The 23345-nt window shown below is 32.8% G+C and overlaps 1 protein-coding gene across 1 annotated transcript in view; it reads left to right on the forward strand.

The window, feature by feature from the left end:
* MS3_00002237 (uncharacterized protein) overlaps positions 1 to 23345 on the forward strand; it is a 38350-nt gene that overhangs the window by 11291 nt on the left and 3714 nt on the right. The window contains exons 2-6 of the mRNA XM_051209810.1: positions 5247 to 5964; positions 7660 to 7887; positions 8913 to 9186; positions 12817 to 13032; positions 15897 to 15973. Coding sequence (XP_051073113.1) covers positions 5247 to 5964; positions 7660 to 7887; positions 8913 to 9186; positions 12817 to 13032; positions 15897 to 15973 — 1513 coding nt within the window. The remainder of the gene's footprint in view (positions 1 to 5246; positions 5965 to 7659; positions 7888 to 8912; positions 9187 to 12816; positions 13033 to 15896; positions 15974 to 23345) is intronic.

Raw genomic sequence — 23345 nt, forward strand, 5'->3', positions numbered from 1 at the left:
CTACGTACGTACGTGCATACACATATACACGCAAAGGGCTAACAATTTATGACACTTGGAAATTATAAAAACGAATATATACTAAATACTTGATTATACTAGTTATGAGACCCTATTAATAAGTTTCATTCATATCCATACATATAATCAATAAATATGTACAAATCTTTAAAAGTAGATAGTAATTCTTCAGTAAGATTCGAACTTGGATCCCAAACTTTGTATATAGAAAATTGACTAGTAGTATAGTTTCTTTCAAAACAAACAACTCATAAGTAAGTGTTATATGAAGAAAAAAAGAATCGACTATTAGATGATAATGCCATATATTCTTTTAGGATAGTTACAATTGAATTTGATTGATTATAGTTATGCCATTTGGTTATATAATATACTACTGTTTCATTTTATTGATCAGTAGGTTATGACTAGAACTGTGAAAAAGAAAGTAAACTACTGACTATGGCTAGAATAGTTATCTTGTTTAAACATCTTAATTTCTAAGCGTTTGAGAACAATAATAATAGTAATCAAACTTTAAACTGTAAAACCGATATATACTTCAGGTGTAACAACATATTCGATGATAAAATATATGTATATATACTCTTGATAGCTATTATTGATTGATATCATTAGTCGATGAATGTTAGGCTACCGTTGAAAACCTCGATGGTTCAGAGGTTAAGTGTTCGAGTGTGAGATCGAAAGCCTTGGGTTTGAGTCCTGTGTGCGGGGTGGTGAGTACGCAACGTTGAGAAGTTCCATACTGAGAAGAAACGGCCGCCTAGTGCTTTTAGGTTTTCAGTAGTGGTCTAACATTCACCGATTCATGATCTTAATTTAAATCAGATTTATCATCTATAAATAAAGTCACAGACAGCTGATTAGCAATTTCATACAGAAGAGGTTAGTGATAAGTGATTGGTGTTTGATTACATATACTTTTGAAATATTGCTCGTATATAGTCTAACCAATGAGTAAATTGTGTTGACGTTAGTTGTAAACTATTAGATAGAGACTAATACTGCTATAAATCTTTATCAACTGAGATAATTATGATGTGCTATACATGCTCAGCTATCGCCGCATGCTGATGATATGTGATTGGTGGTACAGAAGTTAACCGGATAAAGGCTACACTACTTAAGAATGAAGCACGATACCACTATGAATTCAGTGATTGTTTGATTAGACGATATTGGGGGGGGGTTGAATTATTCTAATCAATCCAACTACAATTTCTTTAACTTTTGATAGTAGCTAACATAATCAGCCCAGATCTATGAGTGTTATAATAATAATTTATGAACTTTTCACTGTCCATTATCATTATTGACTTGTTATGAAATATTAATTACCGAAGTCGAATAAATTTTAAATACATAATCATTATTGTCTGCTTACTATATAATTCTCAACTTAAAAATGGGTTTCATGATAATTCTCCTTTTTCAAGTTAACTAGAATAAATTAAACTTGGTCTGAAGACAAATAAATGAACTAACATTTAATTAGTAATTTCAATGGTTGAGATCATGAGTCAGTTGAAGCTAGATCACCATGGAAAACCTGCAAGCACTGGATGGCCGTTTCGTCCTAGTATAGGACACCTCAGCAGTGCGCATCCACGACCCCACCTCGTGGGAGTCGAACCCAGGACCTATCAGTCCCGCGCGCGAGCGCTTAACCACTAAACCACTGAGTTGACATCCGATGGTTTTAATGTCTAACTTCAGTCAATTTACGAAATTGAGCGACACATCCACCATTGTCATCAGTGAGTTACTATTTCACAACAGACCTGGTTGAACTCCACTGGTCACTGCTTCAACTGACTGAAGATCTCAACCATTAAAATTACTATGATATGCACAAAACCCCTTCTGATATTTAATTAATAATTAATAAAACTGGTAAAAAGAAATACTCTACATGAGATGACAGAGATTATTTACAGCTTAGAATGAAGATATTGGAGGTATTATAATCTCTGAGAGAGAAGTATTTTCTCTTTGAAATATATACTGCTGATGATGTTATTTAGAAGGATAATGAATGTTTCACAACTAAATCATTTAGTATAGGGGTCACAATACTTTCAAATACTTCAATATATATTACTTTTATCCACTTGAATGAGTTGTCTTATAAAACATATGTATAGAGAAAATATATATTTCCTATCTATTTTTCCTTTGTTCTTCTTTTTACCTTAATAAATTAAATCTTAACTGAAATTATTTGACAATTATGACAAGTTTACATAGGTGAAATAAATAGGTTTCGCTTCTATCGTCTTGTACTCTTCCTTGCTTTCTTCTACTTTCTTTACTTTCGTTTCTGTTTTTCTCCCTCCCCCTTTCACTTCATTAGTATATTCACCAATATTGTTACAAATAAACATTAGTATTATTGATATACACTTTATCCTATTCTCTGTTTGTTACTATGACAAATGTTAATTTAAATAACTCATAGTTAATGAGATAGATAGGTAAATAGATATTTATATGAGTATTTGGTTTCAATATAACAATTATATTTGTCTATATGTTTAAATACATGTATTAAAGAGATTTGTTTTCATTGATAATGAAATGGTTTCTCTTGTCGGTTTGTCAAATATTCAATGGTCTAGTGATTAAGCTCTTGTGCGCGAGATCGATAGGTCCTGGGTTCGAATCTCACGAGGCGGGATCATGGATGAGCACTGTTGAGAAGTCCCAAAATAGGACGAAACGACCGTCTAGTGCTTTCAGGTTTTCCATAGTGGTCTAGCTTCATGTGGCTCCTGATTTCAACCATTGGAATTATTATAATATCCACAAAAACCCTTCTGATATGAAATTGTTTGTATTGAGTTTATGTATGCGTCTATGGAAAAGGTAAAGACTATGTATTTTCTTTGCAGTTTTATTCTTAGTTTTGAAACTTATAACTAGTTGTAATGAAAATCCCACACTTGTACATATATGTATATACATACGTACATGTATTCATGTATTCAACTATAATGTTAATTTATAACATGAATTGCATTGAAATCATTTATGTCAATTACCTAATTACGAATGAATGAACTAGCCTACACAACATCCTTTCAACTAAATTGAAACAGTTAACTATTTAATGACTTATTTCAAAATTTCCCTGAAATTCTAGTTAGAATTAGTGCTGTGTAGATATGTCGAGAATAAAACAGTTAGGATTAAGTGGATTAGATGATCATGGAGTTATATTCCGAATCTACTGAAATTAAAACTATACTATTACACAATGACTCAGTAATTCTATTAGTTAAAAGTTCTCCATGATAAAAGGAGAACTACGAAAGACATCATCGAAAAGATACAAATGTTTATTAACAGTTGCCTACGCAAAATAATTCGGATCCGTTGGCCAGACACTATCAACAACAACTCACTGTGGGAGAGAACAAACCAGATCCCAAAGGAAGAAGAGATCAAGAAGAAGCGCTGGAAGTGGATAAGACACACATTGAGGAAAGCACGCAACTGCATCACAAGGTAAGCCATCATATGAAATCCTCAAGGCTAAGGGAGGAGATGAAGACCAAAGAACACATTACGCCGAAAAATGGAAACAGACATGAGAAGAATGAACAATTATTGGAAAGAGCTAGAAAGGCAGGTCCAGGACAGAGTGGGTTGGAGAATGTTGGTCGGCGGCCTATGCTCCATTAGGAGTAACAGGCGTAAGTAAGTAAGTAAGAGACTAGGAGGTTTTGATTTCTATCACTGACAGGACGATCGATACTTATTGATAGTAAAAGTCATACTAGGACAAAGTAGCTGTCTATTTCTCTTTAGTTTTCATTGGGACCACAAATGAAATCAATCTGTCACGAATTCAGTCTACTGATAAACCAATATTTGAACTTTTTCTAAAGAATATAAATATTGTTTTAGTGAATGAGAACACGAGTGGGGACAATCAAATGCAATTAAACACAATATTACAGAGTTCTTTGGTAAATGTGAAAACTATACGTTCAACACTTCATTTGCAAATTGTCCATCAATTGTCTCAAACTTCATTGTTTCTTCGTTTGCATAACAAATACTCTATGTTCCCGTTCTCTTCGATCAAATCTTTCCAACCTTCTATTGCCAGGCATTCCATTTCTAACTGGTGTTATATATTACTTATGCCAACATAAGTAGTATACACCCCAATCTGATTTAACACTTTTAATAAATCACGTTTAACGAATTAATTATTTTTTAAAATCACTCTCTCTAAAGTTCGATGATTCAATAAAGCATAAATAATTCCTATTTATGAATGAAATGAATGTAACTAATGATTATAGCCAGATTTACAGTTGTATTTACTGGGGAAAAAGATGGAAATTGAAGTTACACAATTAGAAACTATAGGATTAAGTAAGTTGTATACATATCTTATTTCATTCCATACAGGTGATAAGGAAAGAAACAAACATGGGAACTAAAATCAAACTCGATCAATTTTAAATACTAAAAAGCTACATGAAAGTCATCAGTACTAAAATGTTATTGTTCATTTAACAAGATATCCGTTGAACTGATGTTCATAATGTTATTTGTTTGAATACTATTATAAAACATTGTGTGATAGCTCTCTGAAAGGAACAATTAATCAAGTTTCCTATATTATTGTGAAAGAAAACTGTCGTTTCAAGTTATAATGTGTATTATTTCATGTGAGAAATTCATTTTCCCAAGGCAAATGGAAACAAATTAAGGATATTGGTAAAAGGAGTAGGGGTTGTGGAGATAGTTAGATTTTCATAGTTTAAATCACGAACTAATCTTAGCTAGACTACTACTTCAAACCAAAAGTCACTGGACATTGACCTTGTCTTAGTATAACATTCCTTACTAATGAACATTCACGAACAGGTCGAGGATCAAATCTAGGATCCTGGAACTCAAATCGTGAACGCTTAACTTATAGACGATTAATGATATTTCCTGACCATCTTCTGTTGCGTAAACTGGATAACTGTCTCATCACCGACATGTGGTCTCGGATATGCACTACTGAGAAGTACCATACTAGAACAAGACATCTGTCATCTGCTTCTTGGTTTTCAACAGTGGTCTAGCTAATATTAGTTCATGGTTTAAAGTATGAAAATTATGGATAATTCGGTCTTACATGGATCAGTGGTTGTACTATTTTATCATTATACAGGACGTTTTGTATTACTCACTCTGCTTTTTTTCTCCTCTGTTAGATTCTTCAAAAAGCCCTCATCACTCATTACAATCAAGTGTAAATCGACAATCTTATATGAATGAAAACGAGTTTAAGGAAAAAACAGTAAAGGAATCCAATCTGAATGAAGAATTTCAACTATCTAATGAATTGAATACAACGATCAATGACCTTGACGATGCTACTGATGATGACGGTGGGGAAGTATTAAATAATATTCATTGTCTTTCATCTGTAACACCATTAAATCTTTCCATAGACAATAAATTTATCAATAGAAATAATGATAACTGTACATTTGATTTAATCAAACCTACTGTAAATTTGTCATTTCCTTTCCAATATTCTAGTTACTATGATAATTGTAATCCAATAACTAATATGAATATGCATAAATCTGAAAGTCATATCAACGACAATACTGGAATAACAGTAACAACAACAAACTGTATCTATAATAATGATAATAATAATATTCATTATCATATTAAAGAGAATGATGTAATGAATAATCGGAAGACTCAACAATATTCCACTCGATTTCATATCATGAATAATTCAAACAACAACAATAATAATAATAATGAGAAGAAATCTAAAATGGATCAACAAATTGATGTTGAATCAAATTCAACAGAATGTATTCGTAATGCTACAACAACAACTACTACTATCACTAATTCATCTGGGAAATCTAGACGATCAAAATGTCCGAAATCATTGAAATACACACGACTGTAAGTTGTATTATAGTAAAAAGCTGATGTTATGTGTGATGTAGTTGTGTGGAAGTTTGTTTAAAGTGTAGATTATATTCTTTAAAGATTGATCTCAATCGGTGTACTATAGAAAATCAGGAAAAACTGAACAGCTATCTCGTCTTAGTATGGGACTTCCCAGTAATGTGTATTCAATGTTTCAACCAACTTGGGTTTATTTAATTAATATTAACTTATAAGCAACAATTAAAAATAGTAATCTCAATAGTGCAGATCATGAGTCAATTGAAGTTAGACCACTATGGAAAACCTGGAAGCACTGAAAGGCAGTCTCGTCCTACTGTGAGACTCCTTAGTAGTGAGCATCCACGGCCCAGTCTCGTGGTCGATGTGTCAATCGATTTCGTGAATTGGTTAAAATTAGACATCAACACCACTGGATGCCGGCTCAGTGGTTTGGGAGTTAAGCACTCGCGCACAAGACCGATAGGTCCTGGGTTCGAATCTCATGAGACAGGATCGTGGATGGGCACTACAGAGAAGTCCTGTACTGGGAAAAAACGTCCGTCCAGTTCTTCCAGGCTTTCCGTGGTGGTGTAGCTTCAATTGACTCATGATCTCAACTATTGAAATTACTACAATCTCCACAAAACCCTTCTGAAATTAAAAATTGCATTCATGTTATACTGATCTGAAGCTTCTTTTTAATGAGTTTGATCACTTTTCGCTAAATCTAATCTACATAGCTAAGTATCACAAAACCAACCTAAACTAATTTCATATTCACTAGTCAGTAGTTGTTATAACAAATTTTAGTTAGAGTTAGCAGGTTCAATTCTAATATCGTGATTTCAGAGGTACCTATAGTGAAATTATTGAATCACTTAAATCATATTCAATGGCTTCAGTTTGTAGCCTCACATAAAATATTTCGTTTTGAGCGATTAGTTAACTGTACTAACTCTTATAATTAAGTCGAGGATTACAGACAGATACACTGATATGTACTTGATATACGAGTCACATAACAAAGTAGATATACGTACGTGTGACAATACCCAATGTATACATTCTATAGAAAGCTGTTTTAAAGTTTGTTAATATGAATGTTTTGATTCGTAAAATGGTGAAAACAAAGAATGTCTGTCAATAGATATGTTGTAATCAAAAGATAACTATAACCCTATACTAATAGGTAATTAACTGTTCATGGGATCGAATTATTGATCGGTTAGTTCAAATGAAATGATATTCAATGATAGTAGAGTAGAATATGATTATATATTATCTAACAGATAAGCGGTTGTATCATAAGAGATTTTCAGATCATTCATTTCTCAATGAACTTATGACCTGATTATCAGACCAAATTCTTGTCCACCACAAATTCACATAGTATAGATTATTATAATTAAATGTAATGGATGAAATGGTTTTATTGAAATTCTATCACTAAATTATGACTGATAGAATTCAGACAAGTTAGCAGCGAAACAGTTCAGTTTCTATTAAGTTTACAGATACTCATTACCAATGTGTTCTATGTTAAGAAGAAGCTGTTTCCTAGTGTTCCTTGGTACTTTACAACACTCTAAATGAGTTCAGTCTACGATGAATACTATTTACAAATAAAATGATTATTCTTTATAATATTTATTAAATAATTCATTAAACATTTCATTTTCTATGAATCTTTTCATTTATTCATAACAGTAATTGTTTAAATCAATCGAGTAATACATCCAGATCAGAGGAATTACATTTATCCAATACTCATTTAACAACAAAATGGTCAATTGATGACAAACAACAAAGAAGTCAAAAAATCAAAATACTGGAGAATGATAAACTTGCACAAATTAAATGTCGTTTAGAAACTAAAGAGTTATGGGAGAAATTCAATGAATTAGGCACTGAAATGATCATTACAAAATCTGGCCGGTGAGTTAGGAATTATTATTATTATTATTATCATTATTGTTACTGTTATCAGTTGATCATGATTCTTTCTATTATGAATGTATGAGACTATTAAATTCCCTGAATGATTTATTACATTACTTAAGTTTTATAAATAAAGATGGATGATGGCTAGCAATCGAACCCACGACGTAGTAGCTAAGTGGATAACACTATAATATTTGAAGCGAATAGTACCGCGTTTGGGTAACAGATTGAACATCAACTCTGGAATACGGCTACATCCAGTTGACGAGTTCCGAATGGGACGGAACGCGCGTCCTGGATTCCACTACTAGCTTCCATCCATCTTTGCTTAGAATAACATGAATTCATTTATTTCACGAATTCACCTCAACTGCTTATAACTTAAAACCATGGTACTAATCATTAAAACAAAACATGTATATACACTTTACATTAGAAGTATCTCTTGCATAAATTATATTAACATATGAAGATAGAATAATACTATGAATAATAGATCATAATATGGAAGAATTAACATTATTCAAAAGTTCACTTATAGGTTAAACATATGAATATTCTAGAAGAGCACAGAAACAGAATTTTTATTAATTTTAATAGTTGACATAATGTGTTAATTGAAGCTAGACCACTGTGGAAAACCTGGAAGCACTGAATGGCCGTTTCGTTCTACTGTGGGACTCCTCAGCAATGCGTACCCATGATACCGCCTCTCGAGATTCAAACCCAGGACCTATTGGTCTCATGAGCGAACTGTAGGTCTTGAGTTCGAATCTCACGGGGGAGGGATCGCGGATGAGCACTGCTGAGGAGTCCCATACTAGGACGTAACTGCTGTCTAGTACTTCCAGGTTTCCCATGGTTATCTAGCCTTAAATGATTCATGATCTGAACTATTAGAATTTTTATTCTCGAAATTAAAGATCAATCGTGTAATACATACTTAAAAATATAAATTATTGTTTAAACTTTAAAACCTTTATTTATTTATTTTTTTGTTGAAAAAAATTAATCTATAGACGAATGTTCCCAGTAATTCGTGCATCATTCAGTGGATTAGAATCGGAAGCAAAATATTTAGTTTTAATGGATATTATTCCAGTTGATTGTAAACGATATCGTTATGCATATCATCGATCAAGTTGGTTAGTAGCTGGTAAAGCAGATCCAGAATTACGTTTAAGACATTATGTACATCCAGATTCACCATTTACTGGTGAACAATTAATGCGACAAACAGTATCATTTGAAAAATTAAAATTAACCAATAATGTATTAGATAGACAAGGTTATGTAAGTTATGTTATCTTTTTAATTTTGTTATTTATGCTAAGAAGATTTTAAACGATCTACTTTTTAATATCAAATGGGTTTTGTGGAGATTTTAGTAATTTCAATGGTTAAGATCACGAATCAGTTGAAGCTAGACCACCATGAAAAACCTGAAAGCACTGGACGACCGTTTCGTCATATTGTGGGACTCCTCAGTTGTGAGATAGTAACTCAATGATGACAATGGTGGATGTGTCGCTCAGTTTAGTGGATTAGCTGAAGTTAGGTATTAACATCATTGGTTGCCGGCTCAGTGGTCTAGTGGTTAAATGTTCGTGCGCGAAACCAGTAGGTCCTGGGTTCGGGTCTCACAGATGGAGAGGTCGTGGGTCTTGTTTTTGTTAATTAAATAATATCAGAGGGGTTTTGTAGGTATTATAGTAATTTTAATGGTTGAGGTCGTGGATGCGCACTGTTGAGGAGTCCCACAATAGGACGAAACGGCCGTTCAGTACTTCCAGGTTTTCCATGATGGTCGAGCTTTGATTGACTCATGATCTCAACGATCGAAATAAATAATATCCTAAGATTATTGTCAATCATTGTATATACTGAATTGTTCCATTCTATTTAACAGAGCATAATTAACCAAACCTTGTTATTCATACTCTGATTTAATTTATCAAGGGATCTAGGTCCATGGAATGTTTTAGAAGAAAAAAACGCCTCTTTGAAAAGCTAATCATATTTCATCATAATTTTAAATTCTTTGAACATTAATTTTATCTCTGAATTCGTGATTTTTCTCTTATATTGTGTGGAGAATCATAGTTGTAGTATTGTATGTCAATCTTGTAGTATATCGAGTTTGAATATATCCACTTTCGTATTAGAAGAATATCTCAATTGTTAGTAATTTTGAGATTACTCTAAACCATAACAGTTTACTTCTTTTATTCTACACAATCGATATTTCGGTCATATACAATTATAAAATTTAGTTTAAAGATAACTAGATTCATTCGAAATGAGCTAGATTATATGATTTTGGTATTTTCAAGGTGGTAGTGATTTCAGGAAAACCTTACTCGACTTAGGTTTAGGGTTATTTAGCAAAGTGTACCTGTAATCTTGGGGGCGTAGACGTTGTCACTGAGCTAGCCGGGCAGTAACTAATCTCCTGTAAGACGGAAATTTATTTACAATTGATTGATTACTGAGTAGTGATCAATATCATGTGAAGCTGGGTGATACGGGATCGAATCCGTCAGAGAGCACCAGTTCCCTCAAGAATTCAGGCACATCTTGCTAACGAGTGCCAAGTAGCACGAAACCCAGGTTCAGGGTTTCCAATTGACTACCTCCAACCACCATCTTATCTCAACATAGTGCACGCAATTTTGAGTCACCTAGACTAATGGCCACATTGTAACTTGGTCGATAGCATTCGATCTGCACTAATAAGGACTTGACACACATGACATTGATCACCACCCAGTGATCAATCAATTGGGAAACGATAACTATCTACATTGACAAAGGAAAAGAAGGTAATAATTAGCACTTATGACTTGTAAAATTCGAAGAGGTTCTAAGACTTTGGAAGAATAAAGGATTGAACATTACTCTTTTGTACAAAGGGATCAAACTTAAAATAGTGAATTACTATAGACTCAACTGCGCACAAATTCATTATACAAACCTCTCTTAAACCAGTTTTTTGACATTGTAGAAGATATTGGACGACGATTTACGTGGTGTAATGTGATTTTAATTGAACTGTCGATCGATTTGTGTTCCTCTTTAAGTAGTCATGTAGGACAGTGTTCAAATATTCTCATTGTACATCCAATGTCATCTACTCAAAATAGATAATCTCTCTATAACATGATTTGATTTGAACAATTAACTAATTAAATGAAGTGATTTAGCGTGAGTAAAAGACTTTTATACATTTTGAGTAGGATAACGAATTAGTTAAGAATTAAAACTCTATAAGAAGATTCTTGTGATAATTGCTTAACTTGATAGTTCGAGAATATCAAAAGGATTTTATTTGGTGACATAACAAATGAGATGTTTGGAAGTTTAGAAAGGAAAAGGAGGACACATCAGTTCATTGAAGAAAAAAAACAAGATCAAATTATTACCCAGTCAACTGAAGGTTATTATTATTAACTATTTTCTTATATAAAGCTGAGTGATATGGAAATGAACTTTTTAAGCAAAGATAGATACTGGCTAGCAGTGGAATCCAGAACTCGCATTTCGTCCTCTTTGGGACCCGTCAGCTGGATGTGCTTGTATCTCAGAGTTGATACTCACTCTGTGACTCAAACGCAGTACCATTTACTTCAAACGTCATCGCGTTATCCAGTTAGCTATTGAGTCATGATAGCCACTGGCTTATGCAATGGGGTAAAGTTTAAATTCGCTTAGTGTTGTTTGCTTGGATCTTCCCATTATTTTTTTTAGGACTACAATTGATTAGTCTCTTATTGGCATATGCGCATCTTGTGCGGATTGCCTCGATATTGCCTTAAGTCACAAGCTTTTTAAGCAATATCGAGGTAATCTGAACAGGATGCACATATGCTAACAAGAGACTGATCAATTGCAGTCGTAAAGAACAATGGGAAGATACAATTAAAACAACATCAAGCGAACAGAAATGAACTGTTTTTTGATAATCTTGAACAAATTCATTAATTTTTTAAAATTATGTTCTACATCTATTAATTATTGTATTTTTGAACTATCCTGTTAATTTTCTTCTTGTAAACGTAGGCATTGTTTTAAAGAATTCATCAATAAGATAAATATCAGAAGGGGTTTTCGTCGATATTATAGTAATTTTAATAGTTGAGATCATGAGTGAGTCAGAGCTAGACCATCATGGAAAACCTGGAAGCACTAGATGGCCGTTTCGTCCCACTTTGGGACACCTCAGCAGTGCGCATCCATTATCCCATCTCATGAGATTCGAACCCTAGACCTGTTGTCTCGTGAGTGAACGCTTAACTCATAGACCATTGAGCTTCCAAGTTTTCCATGATAGTCTATCTATTTATTTATTTAAACATATAAACATTGGTACAAGGAGGCACCAAATAGATATGCGCCACATAAATCATTCAATTTGTGTGAGGGCTGGGATACTGCCCGGGTGCCCAGACCGAAGCAGGTAGTTTTCTTAGGGGCCACACACGGAGCCCTCGACCTAAAGGTCTGACCCACAAGACAGTGGAGCATCGTCAGGGGATACAGTCCCATGGTAGTCGGTGACCAACGATTGGTTCATACACCATTTGTTCCTTCGGGATACTGGAGCCCATGTGCACCATTGGTTTGGGATCCGGTTAAAGCGCCAAACATTCGCTTTTCGTCCTCTCAATTTCGTAAACAACAGTAATGCTGCGAGAATGCAGTGAATAGGACTTTCCTGGCAGAGGCTGTATACGCGTGACCGTGTGAGAGCATTTCGAGAGGAGAGGGCGGGCTCATCCCACTCTCGTTCATACCAGGGCATTTGAGGGCACCATGATAGTCTAGCTTCAATTGATTCATGGTCTCAACTATTAATATAAGATAACTTTTCTTTCTTGATATCATTCTCCTTAATTGTTTAATTGAATATTTTATTCTTTATAGATTATTTTAAATTCAATGCATAAATATCAACCGAGAGTACATTTAATTCAATTATCAACTAATCATAACGACAATAGTAATAATCAATTCATTATTAATTCATTATTAACAACATCATTACCTAAGTCATTAGATATATTACCGACTGAAAATATTAAAACATTCACATTTCCAGAAACTATTTTCATTGCTGTTACTGCTTATCAAAATCAATTAGTAAGTTATAATTTTTATTTTAAACTTAAACTTATTATTCTTTTTGATTGAGATTTATGAACTGATTGATGTTAGATTACCATGAAATATCTGAAAGAGTTGAACGGCCGTTTCGTCCTATTGTGAGATTCCTCATCAATACACATCCAAGATCCCGTTCGCAGGATTCCAACTCAAGGCCTTCATTCTTGCGGGTAGAGACAGGTATCTACCTTAGTACAATGGAAAATAGTCACGCAACTTCGTGAATTGGTTGAGATTAGACATTAACACTTTTGGATGCTGGCTCTGTGGTCTAAAGGCTTAGTGTTCGCGCACGAGGCCAATTGGTCCTAGGCTTGAATCTTGTGAGGCAGGATCGTGGATGCGCACTGCTGAGGAATCCTACACTAGAACGAAACGGCCATCCAGTGCTTCCAGGTTTTCGATGGTGATCTAACATCAATCGTTTCATGATCTCAATCAAAGACTTAATAATCTCCATAACCCTATACTGATAATAATAATTATCATTTAAACATTTAAATATTGGTACAAGGTGGCACCAAATATATGTACACTACATTTCATCATTCGGTTTGTGTGGAGGTTGCGATATTACTTGGGTGCTTAAATCGAAGATTATCTTCATATAATCAATTTATTACAAGTTATTTAGAAGAGATGGATTGTGACTAGTACTTATATTCATGACTTTCATCTTATTTGAACTTGTCAACTGGATACATCTATGTCCAATTGTTGATATTCATGAAAAGGCTTAAACCTAATATCTTTCACTTTAGGACTGATAACTCACTATTCAAATAGGACGTGATATACGTTGAAGATTTCACTTTTCACTACAATCTATCTATTTTGAATCATCTTTTTATAGAATGAGTGCCTAAATCGTTTAATGGTGATAAGAAAATGTTTACTGTGTTATATTATAGTAAAAATGAGATGATTTCGAAGTGAAATTCTTCTTTTGTTGCATATTCTATTTGGAACATACATCAATAAGAGTTAATTTATCATTCCTTTGTATAAAGTTAACTTTAAATCAGGTCGGTAAAAGTATACTAAAAGGATCAGCCAATCAGAATCAAGGAAATCATTTTAGATTGTTCAGATGGCGTTAAAAAACAAATGACGTTTACCTCGCATCACGTAAAATGTATGATAAAAATACTTTTGCATAGTTTTATAAGCAAAGGTGGATGGTGGCTAGCAGTTTCGTCATATTTAGAACTCGTCAGCTGGGTGTATCTGTATCCCAGAGTTGATGTTTACTCCGGGACTCGGTCGCAGTACCGTTCGCTTCAAACAAGCAAACAATACTAAGTGAATTTACCTTTGTATAGTGTTTAAAACATTAGAAATTTTAAAAAGAAATGACAGTGTAAAAAGTATCAAGTTGCCATATTTGATATATGGATTTCGCGTAATAGATGAACCAATTAGTTCTTGTTTCAGTTTACTTTTTTTATAATAAACTCACAAAAATTGTTTTATAGTCAGTAAAAGGTTGTGGGGATTTTTCGGTCTCATCAAAATTACGAATCGATCTAAGTTAAATCATTATTGAAAAACTGGGAGTGATGAGCGGCCATTTTGTCCCAGGATGGAACTCTCCAACAGTTTATATCTATTACCCCTCACCCAGGAATCAAACACAGAACCTTCGATTGTGTGCGAATGTTTGACCTCTAAACCATTGGATCTGCATTTAACGATTTTAATGTCTAACTTTAATTAATTCGTGACACTGTGCGACCATATTCGATTGTCTTCAGTGAGAAAGTGCTTTACACTAGATACGGTTTAGCTCCACTGGTTACAGCTTTTCACTAGAACTCCTAAACGTCTGTCCAGTGCTTCCGGGTCTTAAGTGGCTGTCTAACTTAGATCGGTTTGTGATTTTAGTGAAATTATTTTACAAGTTGTTTACCGAATAATAAGTGACCAGATGAGGTAGGAATGTTAGAACAGGTCACGACTTTTTCGCCTACCAGTATTAGGAATATAAATATGGCAATGATGATGGTCCTGATTTAACTTCATCTCCATAACTCTCCAGGGAACACATTAATAGGAACTTTTCAGATAATTATGAGTTTTCTTTAAAACTATTCATGGTTATTAAAAGGTAACAGAAAGAAACTCAGTATCAGAATAAATTCGCGCACAAATTGATGAGGATACGTAGGGGTATTTATACAAAATTAAGATGGGAAAATTGGTAATGAACCTTGAAGAACAAATGTACTTCCTAAAACCATCAGATTTTAATAGAGTTAATTAGTTCTGTTAAGAAATACTTTTGAGGTATAAAAATTTTCTGTTGATTGGCTGTAAAGTGGTTTCAACATCATACTATTATTCTGAGAATCGTTTATACTTACCCTCATGCTATACTTTTATCGTCAAACCACGTCGTTATTAATGGCGGAATTATGGGTAAGGTTATATATATATATAGTACAAATTGCATTAAAAACCTCAGGATATGAACAGTTCCAATGTCATTATCTCATTTATAAAACGATTTGTAACCTTTTAGGTGAACCCAGACACAAACTGTTCTTGAATTAGGGATCTCCTGCATGGAAAAAAATAACTAATTTTTGTGTGGTAAACATGGTTTATAAATCTTGAAAATTCACTAAATATATAATCTGAACTCCGTTTCTTGATTAAAAAGATTAATTTGCTCATTGGTTACTAAGTAGCATGCAGATTCAAGATCATTTCGAGCGACACTTGAGGAGGGTACAACATGATGTACTTTCTTGACTGGTCTCAACCACAGATGTTATTGACAAACTTTTTAAAGTCCAGTTAATCAGTGTGATTTTCTTCTTTTTCTTCTTTTTTTCAAGATAACGAAACTGAAAATTGACTGTAATCCATTTGCTAAAGGATTTCGTGATTCATCTCGCCTTACAGAATTTGAAAGGTTAGTTATTTTATCTATGTATGAATATGTTCATATATATAATAGACTTAGAAAGGTATTAAGAATCGGATAAGCGAAAATCACCCAGTGTCTTAGCTTTGAGAACGACTGAAAACCTGGAAATTTACGACAATTGTTCTATCTTACATGTTTAATTTAAAAATCGTGAGTATTTCTCTAGGTAACGTTAATTCGTAGTTGTCATCACTGACTGATTCTATGAATCCTTTGAAACTCAAGAAACAATCGAGATATGTTTCATGCTAGTATGGGGCTTATCAACAGTCTGAATTTTTGACAATACCAGAAATTGAATTCAAAACCTTTAGGTCTTGAGTTGGAAAGCCGTTTATGGTGAAATAATCATAATGACAATGATACTCTACAACGTACAGGATTACTTTACAAAAGGCTGATAAATGTAAGATTTAATACGATTACTTATTTCTTACTAAGGTAAAAAGTCAAATTGTTATGTAAGCTTAAGCAAATAATAGTAAATTAGAGGAGGAAAGAGAAATCCCAATAATATACACCAAGATCACTTATCTATCTATCTATCTATCTATCTATCTATCTATCTATCTATCTATCTATCTATCTATCTATCTATCTATCTATCTATCTATCTATCTATCTATCTATCTATCTATCTATCTATCTATCTATCTATCTATCTATCTATCTATCTATCTATCTATCTATCTATCTATCTATCTATCTATCTATCTATCTATCTATCTATCTATCTATCTATCTATCTATCTATCTATCTATCTATCTTTCTACTTCTTTCCATTAAATTCTTTCTTCTTCTTCTCTAATATAAAGTTGTAATCAGATCACGTAACTATGGTTGTATTGTTTTAAGAGAAAACACGTTGCAAATTTGCATCGTTTATCTTTTGTACGTGTATAGAAGTGAGAAATATTGTTTCATATGTATATTCTAATGTCTGATGTTTTCTCAAGTATATTAAGTTAAACTTACATCGGTTTGTGTTGTTAAATGATTTAATTTATTTTATCAGTTAACTAGTTCCATGATTAACACACGTGTCATAACATTAAATGTACCAATTAGTTATTGACAATTGTGATATAGAAAGGTTTGCTTATATGTAACTTTTTCTTGGTTTATTAACACATGGTAAATGGATACTGTGGTTGTTTGTTTGTTGTTGCTAGTAGTTATTAAAAAAATTGATAACTTATACTGAATTGATTGAAATCAGATAAATAGCTGTTTTATTCCATTTTGGAAACTTTAGATTGTTAGAAACAATTAAGAAGTAATGAACTTGGGTATTACTGTCGTTGGCAACCAACTAATATCATAATGCTATACATGCTATGTTGAGTAGTCATTTGAATAAATCACCTCACTACAACTCGGATGATAGTATTGGAACAATTACTAAAGATTAGATAAATATGACGTTCGTTACTACCCAGTGATCAAGTGATGTAAATATTTCAATTATGCAGGAATTTGTACGCCACTTAAATAGCTCAGTTGTGTCGTATCGCATTACAAAACTGGGTGGTATGCGTTCGAATCCACCAGGAAGCGTCACTTTATTCAAGGCTCCAGGTACACTCTGTTGACAAGTGTCCTCTTTTGACTAATTCTAATTACTTTACGTCAAGATATGATGCATAGGATATTGAGTCATTTAGATTAAAGGTCAAGTTATAATTGAATCGACAGAATTTGGTCGTCACTGAAGATCAGGTAAACATGAAATTAATTACTTCTCAGTGATTAACCATTATATAATCTGAAACTACGTGTTCTTATGAATACTCTGTCTGTTTTTATCTCGGTTCATGACACGAAAGCGATACGATAGGAACGTTTACTTGAATAGTCGGCAAGACTATAATTTATGACCGAACCAATCAGAAGCGTTTCAAAGATTCCAAGGTCATGGCGCCAATTTCAGTACCTGGTGCTTACGTACGATCGGTTCATAGAAGATTCTAGAGAAAACGTGATAAATGAGCGGATACAACAAATGGGACTACTAAGAAGTTCCTTTATTTGTGATTGTTGTAATCAAATGACTTAGAGGAAGAAGTCTGTTAGAATAGGAACTTTTTTCTCTCGATCCAAATAGAGACTAAAGGAAAGTATAATCATTGTTGTGAATCGTATAATAAAAGCACCATTAACATTGGCTGCAACATTCGCAGATGTTACTGAAGCTTCGGTTGTTAAGTGGTATGAGTATTTTAGAGACATAACAAGCTTACACAACCGGAGTGCGCGCAAACAATATTGAAGCTATGTGGTCGAGGCTGAAAGAGCTTTTGCGACCTTATCATGGCTCCAGAGGCCTACTATTATGAAGTCGTATGGATGAGTTCCTATATCTCATGCATTAAGATGTTAGAACCTCTGAACCACTTTCTAACCTTGAAAAGTTTTTGAACTATGTAAAAGAAGTGTATTCACTTTAATTCTTTGGTTTTGTATAATACATTCTTACTATACTTACTGTTTTCTGATCGGCTAATATTTCTCAAGGTCGCCTGATCCTCGTTAAAGGTCGTTCATAAATTACAGTCTCTCCAAAGTCATATGTACGATTTCCACTCATAGTGAAATCAGCGTTTGAATAGCACAAACCTTAGTATTTAAAACCTCCAGTCATTTGAGATTTTCTACGAAGTATCTAACTGAAATTTAATGTTCTTATAGTAGAATTAACAAGGATAATGAAAAAATATGTAAACAGAGTGTTCTACAGGCAATGCCATTATTAAAATTGAATTCACTTTCGAGAAAATTTGAAGCTCAGGAGGATAGTTTCGCTGTTGTCAGTTTCTTTTTTAGCTAGATGGTTTAGTCTCAGAGCTTTGGTTATTGTTCTAGATATCTGCATAAAGTAGGAGCTATGAATATTATCAAGAACAACTATGAAATATCTGAAATTAAACATTCCAGAACTCAATAACATTTAAAAAATGCGTATTGTTATGGTCAGATGAACATTTTATATACTCTACTTGCTTCTTTTATTACTTATCACTTCTCAGTTTACTCATTTTGTCTCAATTAGTTTTGCTGGACCAAATAATTCTGATGGGTTCTGTCATCAATAATCTAAATTATGGAATAGAAAGCTCATGTTGATTAGTGAGTATTCACAAACGTCATATTTGTCTTGACCTTAGTGATGACTGAGTTTTATTGATCAAGTTACAATGTGGTCATAGTTTAACTGATCAAATATCGTACTCATTATATTTTGATGTTTGATGATTAGCAATAAATTTCGAATACAGGTCTCATGCGTTCTGTCACTTATCTTAGAATGTGTACTTGTAACATGTAAGAAAATGATGCTCTCTGTGGAATTCAAATTTGTATCACAGTTTGAAAGATTATCACTTAGCCACTCAGTTATAGATTAATAATAATAGTTTAGTCCTAAAAAACGTTGTTTTTGGCTTATCCACTTCACATTCAAATTGAAAGTCTACCATCATTTTTGTAAAAGTGATTCTGTTCTATTTTCATCTATGGTATAAAAATTACTCTCCCAATGTTGTTCAGTTAAATGATTACATCAATCCTGTTAAAACTTTTTTGAAAATCCTTTGTTATACATTAAGTACATACATTTTTACTGTATTAACAGGTGATAATTTGATAACAACATTAGATAGACTAATATGAATGATTAGTAACATAGATGAGATGATTTTCGCATCTGAAAGCATACTTCATCATCACTTATCATTGTTATCTTTCTTTGACCTATTTTTGACTTCATATCCCCCCCCAGAGCATCTATAATTAATCCTATGGTCTTATTTAGTTCACAACCACACACACACACACACAAGAAAATCACAGCTTTTTTGTATATCATTCTTATGAATAATAAGAATACCATAGTTTCATTCTTTGAATACAATTTCAGCCATTAGTTAAAACAAAATAGTATACTTTACAATATAAACATTTTTTGTACATTCATACAAGTAGAGAATATTTCCTTGTTTATCATGACAACACATAGACAACCAAAATATTAATGACAGTAACTACAAACATTATTGATTTGTTTATCAATTCAGTCAGTTATAAACCTTTGAAATTATACTCAGTCATAGATATACATAGTTAGTTTCTGGTTGATTCTTTTTATCCTCCCCATAACTACACATATCATTTATATCAAATGCCACTGTTATTTTTGTTACTGATTGTTGTAGCTAGAAAAAAAATTAATAGTTATTGAATTTTTGATTGAGATCATGAACCGATTGATGTTAGACCAACTGAAAACCTGGAGCACGTCGCCTATGCCGTGGACTCAGCAGTTAATAAATTGCGCGACCAACTCGGACGTTTCGCGCAATTTCGTGGATGCGCACTGCTGAGGAGTCCCACGATAGGGCGAAACGGCCGTCCAGTGCTTCCAGGTTTTCAATTGTGATGGTCTAACATCAGTCGGTTCATGATCTCAATCAAAACTTAATAATCTGCACAACCCTATACTAGTTAATAAATTGTCGACAATATTTGTATCAAAGAAATGAGAAAAGTGACAAAGAAGAAGAAGAAGAGCGGGGGGTAGGGGTAGGAAGATTATGAAATACTAATGAACCATGAAATAAATAATAACTAAGTTATCAAGAATTCTTTCTAGACTTTCTACTATTACAATCTGATAGTAACTATTCCATGTCTATTAGTTTATGAAATTGTTTTCTATTCATATCAATCTAAAGTTTGGCGTACAGTAGTCTCTCTCTCTCTCTCTTTTCTCCATACTATCATAGTCCAAGAATAAAACATTATGCTTATAAGTCAGTTCTAAGTTGTTGAATCGTTTATATTTATTCATCAGATTATACAATGTATAAAGTGATATTCATTATTAAAGGCGACAATCTATACTAACAGAATATCACATACATGTTTATATATAACATTTAGCAACTAAAAGGTAATGGGAAGTGAATTAGTTTGGCGACAATTTATGACATTCCTATTCAATCTTAATGAACATGTTTTTTTGTATAATAATGTCTAGATTTAAAGAGTGAAAAGGAAGAGTATATGGGATAGTGTGGTGTGGTGTGGTGTGGTGTGATATAGATGATTTGTTTTCATCATTATTCATCTTCTTCATACTATCATAATGATTATATTAATAGAAGTGAGTGAAATATAGGAGATGAGGAAGAATCAAATTTTTGGTAAAAATATTAATGACATTGTCTCCAACTTTTGAAAATAGCAATTAGATACTGTTTTCCTATTTCTTTCTTCTACTTGTTACTAAACAGAAAAAAATTTTCCTTTAAACTTATGGCTAATCTATTCATTGATAGACATAAACACACAGTACATATTGAAGTGTACACCTGCATCGGTTATTGTAAATACTTTTGTGTATTGATAATGTAAATACATTCATTGACAAACTGTATTTGTTTACACTATTCACTTCTACAATGAAATGTAAACGTTCATTAAGTTGGATATGTTGGTGATGATGATGATGTTAACTGTAGTTTATTTCTCTTCTTTACTACTTAATTGATTATGTGACATTTAGTTAACAGAATAGTTTGATACATTTTTATAATTATTGTGTGGCTGTAAGAAATCCAAATCAAGTTGGGTAGGGAAGGTTTGTTTACATTATATATATATTTCTGTACCTAGTCACAATATCCTTTAGTTTATCTCTTTGACTAAAAGTGAAAGACAATGAATGTGATTTTACATGACAAACATTATTCTCTTAAATAGTTGTAGTTTTTTTTTAATAGATAAACTACTGATTTTCATAGTTTACACCACAGATTAGTTAAATAACCATTAAAAACCAAGGAACACTGTATAGCTAGTTTTAGAAGCTATCAAGTGTTTCTTTGATTTTTAATGGTTGTTTAACACTTTCCAGCAATCATCTGTAGTCATAAAATATTGATTACAAAAGCATCAAATAATATTTACTGTATCCTTGTATAATTTTCCCAGAGTTATAAAAATAACAGACAAGAAATTCTACAATTATGTAATAATACTTTTCATCACTGACATGGGATGGATGGTTATCATACTAAATATTGTAAACTGATTGAAGTTGAAATGGTATCATTGAATTCTAACCAAGTAATTCTAATGATTGTGTTTACTGTGAAACCTAAAGCTTTTGACTTCGATCTCTGTCGAGATCATGAGTATATATTGCTAGTGAGTCCTATACTAAAATGAAATAGATGAGCACCGCTTCCCTGATTTTCAATGATTCTCCAACTGAGATCAATCTATAACGGATATAACGTATAGATTAAGATAATTTATTAGTAAACTATTTACCTTTAACATTTGTCTTTCCTTTTCCAACTATCTAACTTACTAATTTACTTACGCCTGTTACTCCAATGGAGCATAGAACTCCGACCAGTATTCTCCAATCCACTCTGTCCAGAGCCTTCCTTCCCAGTTCTATCCAATTTTTGTTCATTTTTCTCAGTGTACTATGTTCTTTGATCTTCCTATTTTCCTTTGGCCTTCAGGATTCCATATGAGGGCTTACCTTGTGATGCAGTTGGGTTCTTTCCTTAATGTGTCTTATCCCCTTCCAGCGCTTCTTCCTGATTTCTTCCTCCTCTAGGATCTGGTTTGTTTTATCTAACTTACATCATGAATATATTTCAAATAATTGTAATTTGTTTTAGTTATTACATGGTAAATTTATTAGTTTACCATTAATTAGTCATAGTTTTGTTTATGACTACACTATGTATGTGGGTGTTTGCGTGTGTGTATTCGTGTATCAGTTTGTGCAAATCCTAATTGGGATTACAGAAGCTACACGTAAATGATAATGATGCATAACTCTTTTCTAGTTCAATCACTTTTTGTTTTACTGCACAAATTCGTTAGATACTTATTACTTTTATGATAACAAATTTATGAACTAAATTGATTTTTATTAGTGTAGGGTATTGTGGAGATTGTAGAATTTTGATAGTTTAAATCATAAACTGTTGTTAGTTGAATATTATTGTTTGATTTCACTTTTACCTAAATATCTTAGCGTCGATATGATTAACTTCATATAGGTCATGATCTCTTATCATCATTAGAATCAACAGAACTATATGTAATCCATATTGAAATTACCCACCGATGAAAAGAGTATTGTTATTATTTACTAGTATGAAGTAGTCTTTAACTATGATGAAATACTGATGTCAATGTCTCCTGATTTCGATAACAGGTTATAGTGAGAAAAATTACTTTCGAACTAGAAAAAATCAGTTGTTAGTCTAAAGGTTGGGCGCTCATGCACGAAAGTGAAGATCGTTAGTTTGAGTCTCACATACGGGGTCGTGG

Source organism: Schistosoma haematobium, chromosome 1, assembly GCF_000699445.3.
Source record: "Schistosoma haematobium chromosome 1, whole genome shotgun sequence".
Taxonomy (NCBI): Eukaryota; Metazoa; Platyhelminthes; class Trematoda; order Strigeidida; family Schistosomatidae; genus Schistosoma; species Schistosoma haematobium.